We start from the raw sequence: 14,494 nt of genomic DNA on the forward strand, positions 1-14,494 counted from the left end.
AAACACTGCTTGAGCTCACACTGGGCACCAGAGATTCGTCAGTGAACAAGACAGGCAAGGTCCCTATGGCCCTGGAGCTTATGTCCTAGCTAAATTCCTGGAAAACATACATGTTCACCAGCAGGTGCCCTGTGCTGTATTAGCATAGTATTGCAAAGAACCAGCAGCGCTAGTAGGAAAGAGCTCGTCACTTTACTGAGGGAGTGTAGGAATGGGAGAGAGGGGCCTGGGGTGGGGGTTAGGTTGGTTAAATGCAGGTGTTAACTCTTGGTGCTACATCCCCCTAATTACTTAACAAGACTTGAAAACTTGGCTCCCAAACTCAGAAGAAAAGGTGACTCATTCTCAAGGATTCGGAATCAGGAAGAAGTGGATGAATAATAAAAATCTGATTGTTAATCAGAGGAAAGGCAGGGAGCAAGGGGGAAGTAACCTCATTTGGTCTGAAAACCATACCACTTGTGTGAGCAAATGGGCCCCAAGATGGTGGAGGAGAGGGAGGTGCATGGGCAGGCTCAAACGGCCGCTAGCTGGCACCTTCAGCGTCCCAGTGACAGCCAGGCGAGCGGGGCCCCACAGTGTCCACTACACCCAGCTTTTAATGATGGCTCCCGGACAGGGAAAGGCCGATGCCACAGAGGACCGGCAGCACTCAGAGACCTCGGCCTCCTCAGAAACCCCTGTCCCATAGTGTTCCCTTTGTGCGGCCCAACAAAGTGATCTTTGAGAAGACGGTATGCCAGGCCAGCCCGGGAGTGAAGTTGGGAGTCCAGTGGCAGGCCAGAGCCAGCATGCCCTGGCAGGGTCCGCCCATAAAAGGAAGCCACAATGTGGTAATGTCACAGGACGGGCACCCCGCCAGCCAAAGGGTGGCTGAGCCCGGGTTCACAGGGAAGTCAGAGGAGGGTGGTGAGGAATGAAGAGAAAGTGTAAGAAAGAGGAAGGAAATAGGAAAAGAAGGCAGCAGGGGAGGGGTGGAGCCGAGGGAGGGGGAAGGGAAAGAGAGGAGCAGACCTTTCAGGTCCCGTGGAAGGCAACCACTCTCCCTAAACAGCTTGACCCTCTGGGTCGATGCTTAGCTCCTCTCCCCTGCTTTATGAGCCAGCCCTTTGTTTGACATCCTACTTCCTCCATGAAGCCACCCAGGCTTCCTCTGCCTACAGTGAGTCTCTCTCCAGTGGACTCCTATAATTATTCCCCAAGGATACCTCACTTCCGAGACCGGGCAGGTTCTGCCTCATGCTGTGAATTATCCTTAGGTAAGCTAATTAAGGGCAAAACTGTCTTATGCATGCCTCGTGATCCCACAACACTACAGCACAGAGCTGGCTAAGGGGCACCTGATCAATCTACGCTCATGGACATGGCAGGTGGGGAGTCCCCTGAGGACAAGGATGCACCCCCTGGTGTTTGAGGCAGGAGTGCTGATACCATGTAACCACAAAGGCCATACCCCGGTGGGGAGAGGGGAGGGGGAAGGCCAGAGGCTGGGGAAATAGCCAAGTGGTAGCATGCCACCCTCATGAGCCATGGCTTGTGGCAAAGAACAGACCACCGGCCAGCAGCTCTGGGGAGAGACAATGGTGAACCGGTGTATAAGCCTGAGCAGTCAGGAATCAGGCACGACCCCTGTTCACCCATTTGGACTGAGTGCCTGGCACAGAACAGGTGTTCAATAAATATGTGTCCCTGAGTATCTGTCCCTGGAGAGTATGATGGTGGCACCACAGGATCTAGACCCGAAACCAGTAGGCACACAACACTCCGGCTGGAAGCGGGGGAGGGAGGCCTCTCAGAGACTACAGCGGCTGCCTGGGGTTCCCTCATGAATTAAGCTGGAGCACATGGGGGACAAGCTGTTCTTGCACTGGTAGGAGGCAGGAAGCAGGCTGCTGACCCAGGCAGCTTTGTTTTATGGCTTCGGGGCAGCCAGCAGCTGAAGGAAACACACTCTGGACGGGATCCCTCCCACACGGTGTCACACCAGACCAGGAACCACGAGGCACAGAGGAGTAGACCTCCCTCTGTCCTTGGTGCCTATAGACAGAGGGGCTGTCTGTAGGCCTCTCCTAGGACAACCCTCTCTCCATGGTCTCCCACATCAAACTTACCAATTCCCTTTGGCACTTTGAATATGATGTAAGTACTATTAAATATTACAATAAGCTGAAATTCCTGCCTCACCCTCTAATTCAAACTGCTGTTTGTGTGTGTATGTCGGTATGTAACTGATCTCTCTCTCCCTATCATTTCTCTCCGATCTCCCTCTCAAATTTTGTTGGCTTGGGCGCCTGGGTAGCTCAGTTGGTTAAGCGACTGCCTTCAGCTCAGGTCATGATCCTGGAGTCCCGGGATCGAGTCCCACATCGGGCTCCCTGCTCAGCGGGGAGTCTGCTTCTCCCTCTGACCCTCTTCCCTCTCGTGCTCTCTATCTCTCATTCTCTCTCTCTCTCAAATAAATAAATAAAAAATCTTTAAAAAATTTTTGTTGGCTTGAGTAAAGGAAACAATGTTGCAGATAATAAAAACAAGCCATTTTTATGTTACTAGGGCATGTTTTAGAATGACACAGATTTAACTTTCTAATCAAGCTCTCTTAGACTGATGTTAAAGTGAACATCTAGGTAGATTAGCTCAGCTCATTAAGCCCCAGTGCAAAGGAAGCCAATCTGAGTCATAGATTAGATCACCATACAAGCCAATTATAATCTCTGTTGATTGGCTACACAATACACCCAAAAACCAATTGCAACCAGTTTGCAAATGTCTTCGATCTCTCTGTCACAAGAGGGATCAAGCCTCAGTGATCATAGCCCAGCAAAAACCTCTCCCCAGTGCCCCAGGAACTACTCAGACATGCTGAGAGTCAGCATGTCTGCAGATAAAGACTAACTCACATTACTTTGATTTCTTCTAGCTGGGGAAGCATCCTAGGAGTGGTCTTTGGGGCAAGGAAAAACCAGCTTGAGATTTTCAATGGACCTCAAGATTTTACTGACTTTTGTCATGAGAAGGACAAAACCTCAGTATCCTGCAGGTAGGACTTGACATCATAACCCTCCATCTGTAGGCTGGACCCCTCAATGGCAATGCTTTCTTTCTTTTTTTTTTCTGGATGTAGTGTTCCATGATTCATTGTTTGTGCATAACACCCAGTGCTCCACACAGAACGTGCCCTCTTTAATATCCATCACCAGGCTAACCCATCCCCCCTCCCCTCCCCTCTAGAACCCTCAGTTTGTTTTTCAGAGTCCATCGTCTCTCATGGTTCATCTCCCCCTCCGATTTACTCCCCTTCATTCTTCCCCTCCTGCTATCAGTTCTTCTTTTTTTTTCCTAACATATATTGCATTATTTGTTTCAGAGGCACAGGTCTGTGATTCAACAGTCTTGCACAATTCACAGTGCTCACCATAGCACATACCCTCCCCAATGTCTATCACCCAGCCACCCCATCTCTGCCACCCCCCCACCACTCCAGCAACACTCAGTTTGTTTCCTGAGATTAAGAATTCCTCATATCAGTGAGGTCATATGATACATATCTTTCTCTGATTGACTTATTTCACTCAGCATAACACCCTCCAGTTCCATCCACGTCGTTGCAAATGGCAAGATCTCATTCCTTTTGATGGCTGCATAATATTCCATTGTGTATATATACCACCTCTTCTTTATCCATTCATCTGTCGATGGACATCTTGGCTCTTTCCACAGTTTGGCTATTGTGGACACTCCTGCTATAAACATTGGGGTGCGCGTACCCCTTCGGATCCCTACATTTGTATCTTTGTGGTAAATACCCAGTAGTGCAATTGCTGGGTTGTAGGGTAGCTCTATTTTCAACTGTTTGAGGAACCTCCATACTGTTTTCCAGAGTGGCTTGCATTCCCACCAACAGTGTAGGAGGGTTCCCCTTTCTCCGCATCCCCGCCAACATCTGTCGTTTCCTGACTTGTTAATTTTAGCCATTCGGACGGGTGTGAGGTGGTATCTCTTTGAGGTTTTGATTTGGATTTCCCTGATGCCGAGCGATGTTGAGCACTTTTTCATGTGCCTGTTGGCCATTTGGATGTCTTCTTTGGAAAAATGTCTGTTCATGTCTTCTGCCCATTTCTTGAATGGATCATTTGTTCTTTGGGTGTTGAGTTTGATAAGTTCTTTATAGATTTTGGATACTAGCCCTTTATCTGGTATGTCATTTGCAAATATTTTCTCCCATTCTGTCGGTTGTCTTTTGGTTTTGTGGACTGTTTCTTTTGCTGTGCAAAAGCTTTTTATCTTGATGAAATCCCAATAGTTCATTTTTGCCCTGGCTTCCCTTGCCTTTGGCGATATTTCTAGGAAGAAGTTGCTGCGGCTGAGGTCGAAGAGGTTGCTGCCTGTGTTCTTTAGGCATTTTGATGGACTCCTGTCTCACGTTTAGGTCTTTCAACCATTTGGAGTCTATTTTTGTGTGTGGTGTAAGGAAATGGTCCAGTTTCATTCTTCTGCATGTGGCTGTCCAATTTTCCCAACACCATTTGTTGAAGAGACCATCTTTTTTCCATTGGACATTCTTTCCTGCTTTGTCAAAGGTAAGTTGACCATAGAGTTGACGGTCCATTTCTGGGCTCTCGATTCGGTTCCATTGATCTATGTGTCTGTTTTTGTGCCAGTACCATACTGTCTTGACGATGACAGCTTTGTAACAGAGCTGGAAGTCCGGAATTGTGATGCCGCCAGCTTTGCTTTTCTTTTTCAATATTCCTCTGGCTATTCGGGGTCTCTTCTGGTTCCATACAAATTTTAGGATTATTTGTTCCATTTCTTTGAAAAAAGTGGTTGGTATTTTGATGGGGATTGCATTGAATGGGTAGATTGCTCTAGGTAGCATTGACATCTTCACAATGTTTGTTCTTCCAATCTATGAGCATGGAACGTTTTTCCATTTCTTTGTGTCTTCCTCAATTTCTTTCATGAGTATTTTATAGTTTTCTGAGTACAGATCCTTTGCCTCTTTGGTTAGATTTATTCCTAGGTATCTTATGGTTTTGGATGCAATTGTAAATAGGATCGACTCTTTAATTTGTCTCTCTTCTGTCTTGTTGTTGGTGTATAGGAATGCCACTGATTTCTGTGCATTGATTTTATATCCTGCCACTTTACTGAATTCCTGCATGAGTTCTAGCAGTTTTGGGGTGGAGTCTTTTGGGTTTCCCACATAAAATATCATATCATCTGCAAAAAGTGAGAGTTTGACTTCCCCTTTGCCGATTTGGATGCCTTTGCTTTCTTTTTGTTGTCTGATTGCTGTGGCTAGGACTTCTGCAATGCTTTTTAATTTATGTGCTGTCCAGCGAGCCAGCCACTCGCCACATGTGGTTCCTGCACAAAAGAGGAACTGACGTTTTCATTTTTCATTCCATTTAAACTTATTTAAATTTTGCTTAAGTTATAATTTCATTTGATGAATTTAAATTTAAATAGCCACATGTGGCTACTATACTTGACAGCACAGATCTGGGACAGTAGTGCCAAGAGTGAAAACAAAATAGTGCCGACACATCATCGGAGCTTACAATTTTCCCACCATCATTCCAAGTGTCTGGGCTTCTTAAATGTGCTCCATTGTCTTGCTTTTTTACTATTGTCCAAGTCTTATGATGAAAAGACAAATTCATGTAAAACAAATATTGCTAACTTTGCTAGATAGTCTGATATCATATATTTTCCAAACCTGTCGGTGTGTACCTGATCTCTCTCTCCTGATTTTGGTAGTTACCAAAAATCTAATTACCATCGGTCAGTGATTTTTTTTTTTTTTTTTTTTTTTTACCTAAACATAAGGGGTTGGTCCCTATCCTCGAAAGGATTAGGAACCAGTGACTGAAAGTATTAGCAGAAGGGCAGGTGAAAGAAAAGAAGAAACCTGCCTTCACCTTCGAGTGTCCCCACTCTGCCCCAAGCTATTCTAGGAGGGGAGTCCCTCGGAGCCCAAGCTCACTTACGTTTCTGTGTGTACCCCAAGAGCAAGGACTTGGGGAGCTGGGAGGGATTAAAGAGAACCTTCTTCTGCTTTCCGCCGTGGGAGTGGAGCACCATCAACACCATCCACTTGGCTCTGCCTGCCCGGCCTTCCCGTGCCCACCCGAGCCCTGAAGTTTCCAGAGGCCACGGATGCACGAGCGCGCGTGGGGACAGGGACGGGAACGTGTGCAGCTCTACTCACCTGAGCACATTTCCCCCTTGTAGCGGACACAGGAGAAGTCATCACACTCGCAGTACTTGCCCGTGATCTTGCCGAAGTCGCTGCTGTGGCAGACACACTGACCGCACAGGCACTCGCCCCGCTGGCTACAGGCGGGCTGGCCCTCCTGGGGGCTGCACTCATCCTGCTGGGAGGGGCGGTAGTCCTCCTCCGAGCACTCACACTGGGAGCCCAGCCAGCCAGGCCCGCAGAGGCACACCCCGCACTCAAACGTCCCATTGCCATGGTTGCAGCGGTCGCTGGAAGTCTCGGCCTGGGCCTGGCATTCACAGTCACAGTCAAAGGTGACCTGGACCGTGAGGCTGTCTTTGAAGCCTACAGGCTTGATGGTGAAGGACTTCTCCTTCTCCTGTGGGCAGCCACGCACCTTGGCCTCAATGCTGAAGCTCACCTGGGAGGAGAGTAGGACCGCATTCAGACGTGGGTGGACCTGGACCCTTTTAACATTCCAGCCCTGGAGGGAAAGAAGCTGGGCCCTGCCCTGCCCTGCCTGGGGAGTAGCCAAACTGGGGGGCCTAATGCCCCAGCAACCTGGAGTTCCTCAGCCTCCCCACGACCCAGGGCTGCAAAGCAAAAAGAAGAGCCTGGGGACAGTTGTCCTCTTATATCTGGCTGGGTGCACAGATGTAATTTAGTCATGAGATATGTTGGGGTTTTTTAATTCCCCATAGGAAATAAGCCAGCTCCGGCAGAACAGAACCTGTGATCTTATAAACATTCTGCTCCGGCCAACTAAGCTAGCTGGACTGATTACGCAATGTCATATGTCTTTGTAGCAAGACACACAAAGCACTATTTTGTACCACACAACCCCACACGGTGCCCAACCACAGGCTCAGGATCTACTGTTTCATTTCCATGAATATTTCATCACTTGTGCCATCACATACCTTTCCAGCCAATATTTCTTGGATAGGGTACGTGCACCTGTTCTAGAACATAGATAGACAGACATACGGACAGAGGCATAGAGATGGATATACAGATGCTGTAGATACAGATGATATAGATACAGCGCCCCCCCTTTCTGCTTCCCTCCCTCTCACCAGCCCTTCCCCTTTAGGCAGGAGCAGAAGAGAACCAACCACTAAGGAAAGAAAGCTGCAGAGGCCATAGAGGGACTGGAGGAGCAAAATGAACGTTTGCATTCCGCAAGTCTATGAGAGTGGGTGTTTGGTCTTTTTGCTTGTTCCGTTTGCTGTTGAATCTTCAGCAGCTAGACTGATGCCTGCCACGAAGTCAGTGCTCAGTAAATACTTACAGATGACACTGTCATTTTACATTGTAGAGGAAAGAAAGGCATTACCTTGGGGGAGGTTGGAGACTGGTTAGGGACTGAAGGTAAGAAATATTTTCATTTGCAATAAACTATGCATACGCAAACAGAGGAAACCTACCTGCATGTTTTTTAAAAAAAATCCTGATGGTGAAGTTTACGTAACAGAGAAGTTTAGACAACAGGAGCCTCAGAGGAAAAGGTGGGCAGCTCCATGATCTCTAACCTCTCATGACCTTCAGGAAGAAGGTACAAGGAAGGGAGGGGAGGGGTGTCCACAGACATTTGGGGGTACAGACCCTGCCCAGCTCAGCCCACCTCACCGTGTCTCCAATCTTGAGTCCGACACAAGACTTGAGGCCTGGGATGACCTCGTTGTTGAGACAGGTGGCGTTGAAGGACAGAGACAACTCCTCAGGGAGGTCACGCACTTCCAGCTCTACTTTAGAGCGGATTTTCTAAGCAGAAAGGGGCAAAAGAAAGTAAGGGGATGAGCTGAGAGGAAGTGGAGAGGAACCAAATCCATCCCAAGCAAATTCTATCGGGGGCCCTGGACTCACTCCAGCGGTGCCAGATGCCAAGGTTCGCCTAGAAGCTGCCAGAGGGAAGCAGCCCTAGGAAGCTGTTTCTTACTGTGTTTCCTGCAAGACCTGCTCCTCGCTCTCTCTCTCTCTCTCTCTCTCAATCTCTGTCCCCACTAGTGTCTGGGTGAGTCTGGGTAAAATCTAAACCAGCTACACCCTCCTGCAAGCCTCATGGATGTACAAAAAGGGAGTGCCAGTACTGGTCCCCTTGGAGAGTAGCCTTTTTTACCTAATTTTTAACCAACCTCACCTTCCCTGTGGCTCAGCTCTCTCTTCTCTCTGCTGTTGGAGCCCTGTCCCTCACCCTGTCCTTCCTCCAATTTCAGGACTCTGCTCCTTCCTCATCACCACCCCCATCCTCTCCTTCCCTTCCACCTGCTCTAAGCTCTTTACCCATTGCTCCTAACAATCCCAGGCATTCCTTTCTGAGCCATTTCTCTCTCAGAAGGCTGCATTCCTCCCAGTGCTAGCCATCAGCGAGCCTCTAGAAGAATAAGAGGATGGCAGTGAAGGCTGCATGGTGGACTAGCCTCCAGGACTCCCAAATCTGAGCCCTCCTGGGTCATGCCAAGTGAGGAGGATTCTTAGCAGGCCCATTTCCAGCGCAAGACACTTACTCCATATGCATCAACGATGAGCTGAAGGACATTGCTGGAATCGGTAGACAGAATCCCCACTGTGGTCCCTGGGATGAGCTCACTGTAGTTCTAAGAAGACAAAGATGTGCAAGGCTGACTGAAGGAAGATGGTGGTCTCCAAAGGCCCTCCCCAAATCAGACTGAGGGTCTTGAAATGAAGATTGAGGGAACAAAGGGATATTTTACTTGTTACTGCCAGTAATAAACCTAGCAGTTTTTCAGCCCTGAATAAAATTCTAAAGAACCTCTCACACCCTTCACCCCCACTAATGGCTCTGCAAACACCAACACACCCATCCTCCTAGGTTCAGGGTTGGAGGAGAGAAACCATAAAAAGGAATCATTAGCTCCTGGGAACAAGTTGGAGGAGGGTCTTTTCTGGTTGAGAATATTGGTCCATAGTAGTGCACGCTGGATCCCCAAGATAGGTCCACCCATCATCACAGGCCCCACTCCAGGCAGCCCTGGGAGCATAGTCACCTGGTAGAGATTGACTACATTTGCAGTTACTGCAAAGATCAAATTGATGTTTTTTTCGGATAGCTTCTCGGTCATCAACCCCAGAGAGGGATAATCCTGTAAAAAGGGAGGACATGGAGGTTGGTTAAGAATTCACCCCTATTCACATGCATCCCTGGATTCTACACCTTAGAACTTGGCTGATTTGGGCCATGGCCCAGACAGTGATGGTGTTTACACCTTTCCACCCCATGAGCAATGTGAGGCAAGGGAGTAAATAGCGACACAAACCCAGTTGTGAACTCCAGGGATAGATGAAGAGGCAAAGGCTGGTGGTGTGTCAAAACCAAGCATCTCTTTCTTCCCACTAGACTTCAATGCATTCATACCAAGGAGCAGCTTCCATGACCCAGGTACTGTCAGGCCTCATTTTGTTTTCCATTAACTCATTTAACAAACATTTATTGAATGACAAATATATTATAGTCTCTGCTGCCAAGGAGCTCATGGTCTGGAGCTGAAGACAGGTACATATAACTACAAAACAAAGCGAAGATCCAAAGAGTGGCATCACAAGGTGATGGTGGGACTCAGAGGAGAGAGGGCTGGGTGAGGAGCAGGAAGTGAGGGAGCGGCAAAGCGGAACTTGGAGTCTTCCTACACCTCGCTCTCCGTCCCATAGGTGTCAGGCCTCATTGTGAAGTTTCCTTATTTTGTAGCTACTGACAAATGCCTCGGCCTGGCATGTGCAACCTCGTGGTGCACCAGCATGTGGTGGTCTCAGCCTTCCTTGCCAACCAGCATTCACATCTCTTCCTCTTCCACCTACCACTGAGCCAGCCCGCTCTTTCTCCCCCATGGAGTGGCCTTCTTTTTGGCAATCCTCCTCCTTCCTTAGGACCCAGATCAGGTCCCACCTTCTCTGGGAGGTCTTCCCTGACCATCCCTAGTTCATGATGAGCTTTCCTCCTTTGAATTCCGAAAGCTCTTATTGTCTATGCTACCACTTTAGCATTAATCACGCATCGTGTATTCCTGGTAGCACATCTCCTCAACTAAACTAAAAAGGGGAGGACCTTACATAGTCCCCTTATCTCCCTCAGCCCCTGGTAAGGTGTCTTGCCTAGATTAGGTATCAATGATTACCACTGACTCACCCAATGCCTGGCAGTGCCCGACTTGGACATGGCTGACACCAAGGAACTCAAGCCACGATGGGGATGCTGGTGAACTGTGAACATGTCCCTGGGATCCTAGACTTTGCAGGGAGTTCATGAGATTATCCAGTTTAGACTCCTGCCTTTACACAGGTGTACCATTAAGCTGCCTAGACAAGGAGTTGCTGTATTGTCTTTAAGAGATAAAGAGTTCGCACCTACCTCCGGATACCCAGGGTATCAGTATTCTGAGGGTCTTACATTTCTTTATGGCTTACAGCAATTAAACTCCCTTCCTCTTATTTGACCCTCTAAGGCCATAGAAAACAACTTATCAGAAGTCTTCTCAGGTATCAGCTAAACTTCTTTCTTTGAAGCTAAGTGACTCGGAGCCCTTCAACCTTTCCCCACAGGAACAGATCTCTGCTCTTTTCATGATCTGTGTCTCTTTTTCCTCTGTCTTCTTCCAATAACCACCAGTGAGCATGGTGTTCCAAGAAGAGGTTAATCTGTACAGAGGAGACAGGCAGGCCTGCTTTCCAGCTGGACCTGCAAAAGTCCTTCGGGTCCATTCTGGATGCCATGCTGCTGCTGGAGGCAGCGGAGGGGGCGGCCAAAATGACCACAGCCAGGACCACTTATAATGGCTGTGCCGTCTGTCCCCTGGATGACAGCGTCCAGCTGGTATGGGAGGCAGTGGGAGGACAGGCTGAAACAAGCCCCGCACCCTGCCCCGGGGAAGGGCTGCCATTTTCATAGTCACACAAAGGCTCTGCCTGGGTTAGGGCAGCCCTGGCCATCGTGAATTGGGACCACAGGTGGTACCAAGAATCTCACCATGGTAGTGGAGGCAGAGTAATGGTTGTCACTGCCAACGTGACACTGCCCATCATTGGGCTGGACAATGCCTGCCAGCCTTCCATCCAGCGCTATATGGGTCTTGGCATCAGTGGTAAACACCAGCAAGTGGGACGCATCATTCCTCCAGCCAATCTTCTCCTGTTTAAAAAAAAAAAAAAAAGCAGAAGAGGGAAAGCAACTTTAGCCTTGTCATTGGTAGAAGACAAAGACCCAAGGACTTCCACGCCTGAAGGGCTGAATAAGTCATCGTGTAGAATGGCTTCAGCCCCAGTCCTTAGAACACAAGCTGGAGCTTTTCCAATTCAAGGGTTTCCGTTCTCTTAGGAAAGGAGTCTCAGCTGATTATTTCAAGCCTCTGAAAGACACCTACTTCAACTCCAAATATAATTTTTCCAACAATAATCACATGGCCTGTCTAGAAACCCGCCTGCACGTGCAGAGCTGGACGGGGCTAAAGAAATCCCATCTGAACATCTGCCCACTTTGCTAAGGTTAAGTCAACCCAGCCTTGACTCTGATACACTTCCAGAGAAGGCAGGATGATGCTTCCCAGAAAATATCTGGGATCACTGAGGTTCAAAAAGTGTCAGCTCTGGCCAGGGGGTGATACGAACAAAGGTTGCATATCAGGAGAAACATATTGCTCATACTGTACAAAACTTGGCTTAGTTCCTCTTATTTCACACACAAATCCCCACAGTTGAACCACTTCTTTCCCCCATTATAATCTATGCCAACCACACCAAGTGCTCCGTGCCCTCCAAACTCACATCACAGACTGTAGCCTGCATGATGGCATCAAAGCCACCCTCTGGGGCATCCCGGTTCCGTGACACACTCTGCTTCTTCACTTCTTCATTGAAGCGGGTCACCTGGTCAGTTAGCGTCAGCACATGTTTGTAGCCAAACATAGGCAAACAGGTGGTCTTCATACTAGGGAGGGAGGGGGATAATTTAAGCAGATACCCTGGTGGAAAAGGCTACATGGAGAGTGAGAGGGACAGAGGGAGAGACAAACATGGATAGCACACTGCCCGGGCATATGCTAGACAACCACAATTACCCAGACAGTTCAGACTCCAAACCCGTCCTGTCACATTGGCTTTCCCTCCAGCTAGCCTAGAAGATAAGACAGTGAGCTGTGGAACCAGACTGCCTGGGTTCAAGTCCCAGCTCCTAATCATGGGACTATAGGCAAGCTTCTCTATAAAAATGAGGACATGATTGGTCAACTCTCATAAGAGGTGTCTGAGGCTTAAATGAGTTAATTCATGAAAAGCATTTACGTCAGAGTGAGACTCTAGTTGTTGCTATCACCTTAAGCTTAACACTTCTCTAAAGTAACATTAAAACAATGATAAAGCAAAAGTTCATCAATAACTTAATGTCCTTGAACCATCAACAAATTGATAGATCTGTGCTAGACAGGAGCATTTCTGTCCCCAGCCCAGTGGCTTGTTTAATTAATGGCTGACACCTTTACTGGGGAAACTTTACAACTCAGACAGGTTGAAAGGGTATATCATATAATTTTGAAAACTAAAAAGTAAATTTGTGTATTGTCAGGCTCAATAACTATCATTTTAAATTATTATACTCTGTGGATTTTTATAGTCTCCACCAATTAAATAAATAAGCCATTCATTCAGTTGTAAGCCAAAGTGTCAACAGAGGCATACTTAACAATTTTTGAATTTATTAGAAGGTTCGATAAATATCATTTCTACTCTTTTTATATTCCTCTAGGACATAATCCCTCGCATTTTAGCTCTGTAGGTCTCATACTCTGGGTGATGAGGAGGACAATGGAATCAATCCTTCTGAAATCGTAATTCCTCTATTTACTTATCCATAAATTTCTCTCTACTTTTTACCTCATTTCCCTCCCCTTCTCTCTTATCTCCTACTTATTTGTGATCAAGACCAAGAAGGTGATTAGTTTTCTTTCTGGAAACTCTCCATGAGTTTCTAAATGCCCATCTGTCTAATCCTCTGGGTCCCAAGGGTCATAGAGGTTTTGGCAATTACTAACATGCCAAACAGCCTTGGATTCTATTGACACAACACTCCAGATCCACAGGCCAGCTCACTTGCCAGACAGGAAGCCCAAGGTAGAAAGGAGATGTGATTTGGCCAGATGGCCACAACGAAGCTATCCTAGAGCTAGAAACAGGAAGCAGAACTTGGACCCGCCTGAGACAAAGGGGAGGGATGCTGCCCTGGCTTCTACAGGGGGGACTTACTCATAGCAGGGGTTTTTGAGGGCCTCTGGCGGGGAGATGTACATGTATGGTGACACGGGCTTGTCCACAAAAGCCCCAAAGCCAATCCGCAAGTTACTGGTGAGCTTGTGCATCTGGGAGGCCAGCTTGGTGCCTAGGTTCTGGATACTCGACAGATCATCCTTCATGGAGTAAGACAGGTCCATCAAGTAGTAGATGTCCACAGGGTAATCCTCCACTTGCCGGACTTGGATGGAGAAATTCTTTGAATCATCTGGAAGCCAAGAGGATGTTAGTTTTTCTCCTTTTTCTCCCTCTAAGACTTCATAAGTGGATTTGGACACAGTTGAGATGAAGTAACTTCTTGATCAAATCAAACTTGAAAGCCCTGGTTCCTTCTCCTCTCCCTTTGCCATTCTATTCCTCTTCCAATTGCTTGATCCTCTATTATTAACCTCTTTTTTTTTTTTTCTATTCTAAAATTCTCCACCCTTTCTAAATGCCCATCTGTCTAACTCTCTGGGTCCCAAGAGTCAGAGAGGTTTGGTAGTCACTACACATCAGACGCAGGAAGTAGAAGGCAAGAACTCTGTCCCATCCTTCTCTGAATCCCATAGCTCCCAACAGGAGCTTTGCCCAAGGAAGGGACTTGGTTAAATCTTCTTGATATAATTGGAAAGTCTAAATCAAAGCTTCAAAAAGCCTGTCCCATAGCCTAATCCTTCCTCCCTTGAAGGTCTCCTGACCCTATATTCTCTCTGCCCCTGTGCCCCTGCCCCAAACTCACCTGGAAAGGGGGCTTACAATTATAAATTGCTTTCTCATCTTTTATCTCATTCAAGCCTCAACACAAAGCTACGAATTTAGGTAAAACAGGCATCGGGGGAAGGAAGTAATAAACATTTTGTTGAGTTCTTACTATGTTAGAAGGACTAAGTAACTTGCCCAAGGTCAAACGGCTAATCTATGGGACAGTTAAAATTCAAACTCAGATCTTCTGATTTCGGGTTCCACTACCTTCCAATTTCCTGCATTCTCCGGCCCACA

General features: G+C 47.5%; 1 protein-coding gene across 2 annotated transcripts in view; it reads right to left on the bottom strand.

The window, feature by feature from the left end:
* ITGB3 (integrin subunit beta 3) overlaps positions 1-14,494 on the bottom strand; it is a 59,326-nt gene that overhangs the window by 20,480 nt on the left and 24,352 nt on the right. The window contains exons 4-10 of one of the 2 annotated variants that reach the window (XM_028087491.2): positions 13,469-13,721; positions 11,996-12,158; positions 11,202-11,363; positions 9,229-9,324; positions 8,728-8,817; positions 7,850-7,984; positions 6,212-6,641 (exon numbers count right to left, since the gene is read on the bottom strand). In XM_028087491.2, coding sequence (XP_027943292.1) covers positions 6,212-6,641; positions 7,850-7,984; positions 8,728-8,817; positions 9,229-9,324; positions 11,202-11,363; positions 11,996-12,158; positions 13,469-13,721 — 1,329 coding nt within the window. Of the gene's footprint in view, positions 1-6,211; positions 6,642-7,844; positions 7,985-8,727; positions 8,818-9,228; positions 9,325-11,201; positions 11,364-11,995; positions 12,159-13,468; positions 13,722-14,494 lie in introns of both variants that reach the window. The other variant, XM_088028212.1, reaches the window with a different exon arrangement.

The sequence above is a fragment of the Eumetopias jubatus genome, unplaced genomic scaffold (assembly GCF_037043125.1).
Source record: "Eumetopias jubatus isolate StellerSeaLion01/CBP00866 unplaced genomic scaffold, mEumJub1_p1.0 scaffold_10, whole genome shotgun sequence".
NCBI classification, from domain to species: Eukaryota; Metazoa; Chordata; class Mammalia; order Carnivora; family Otariidae; genus Eumetopias; species Eumetopias jubatus.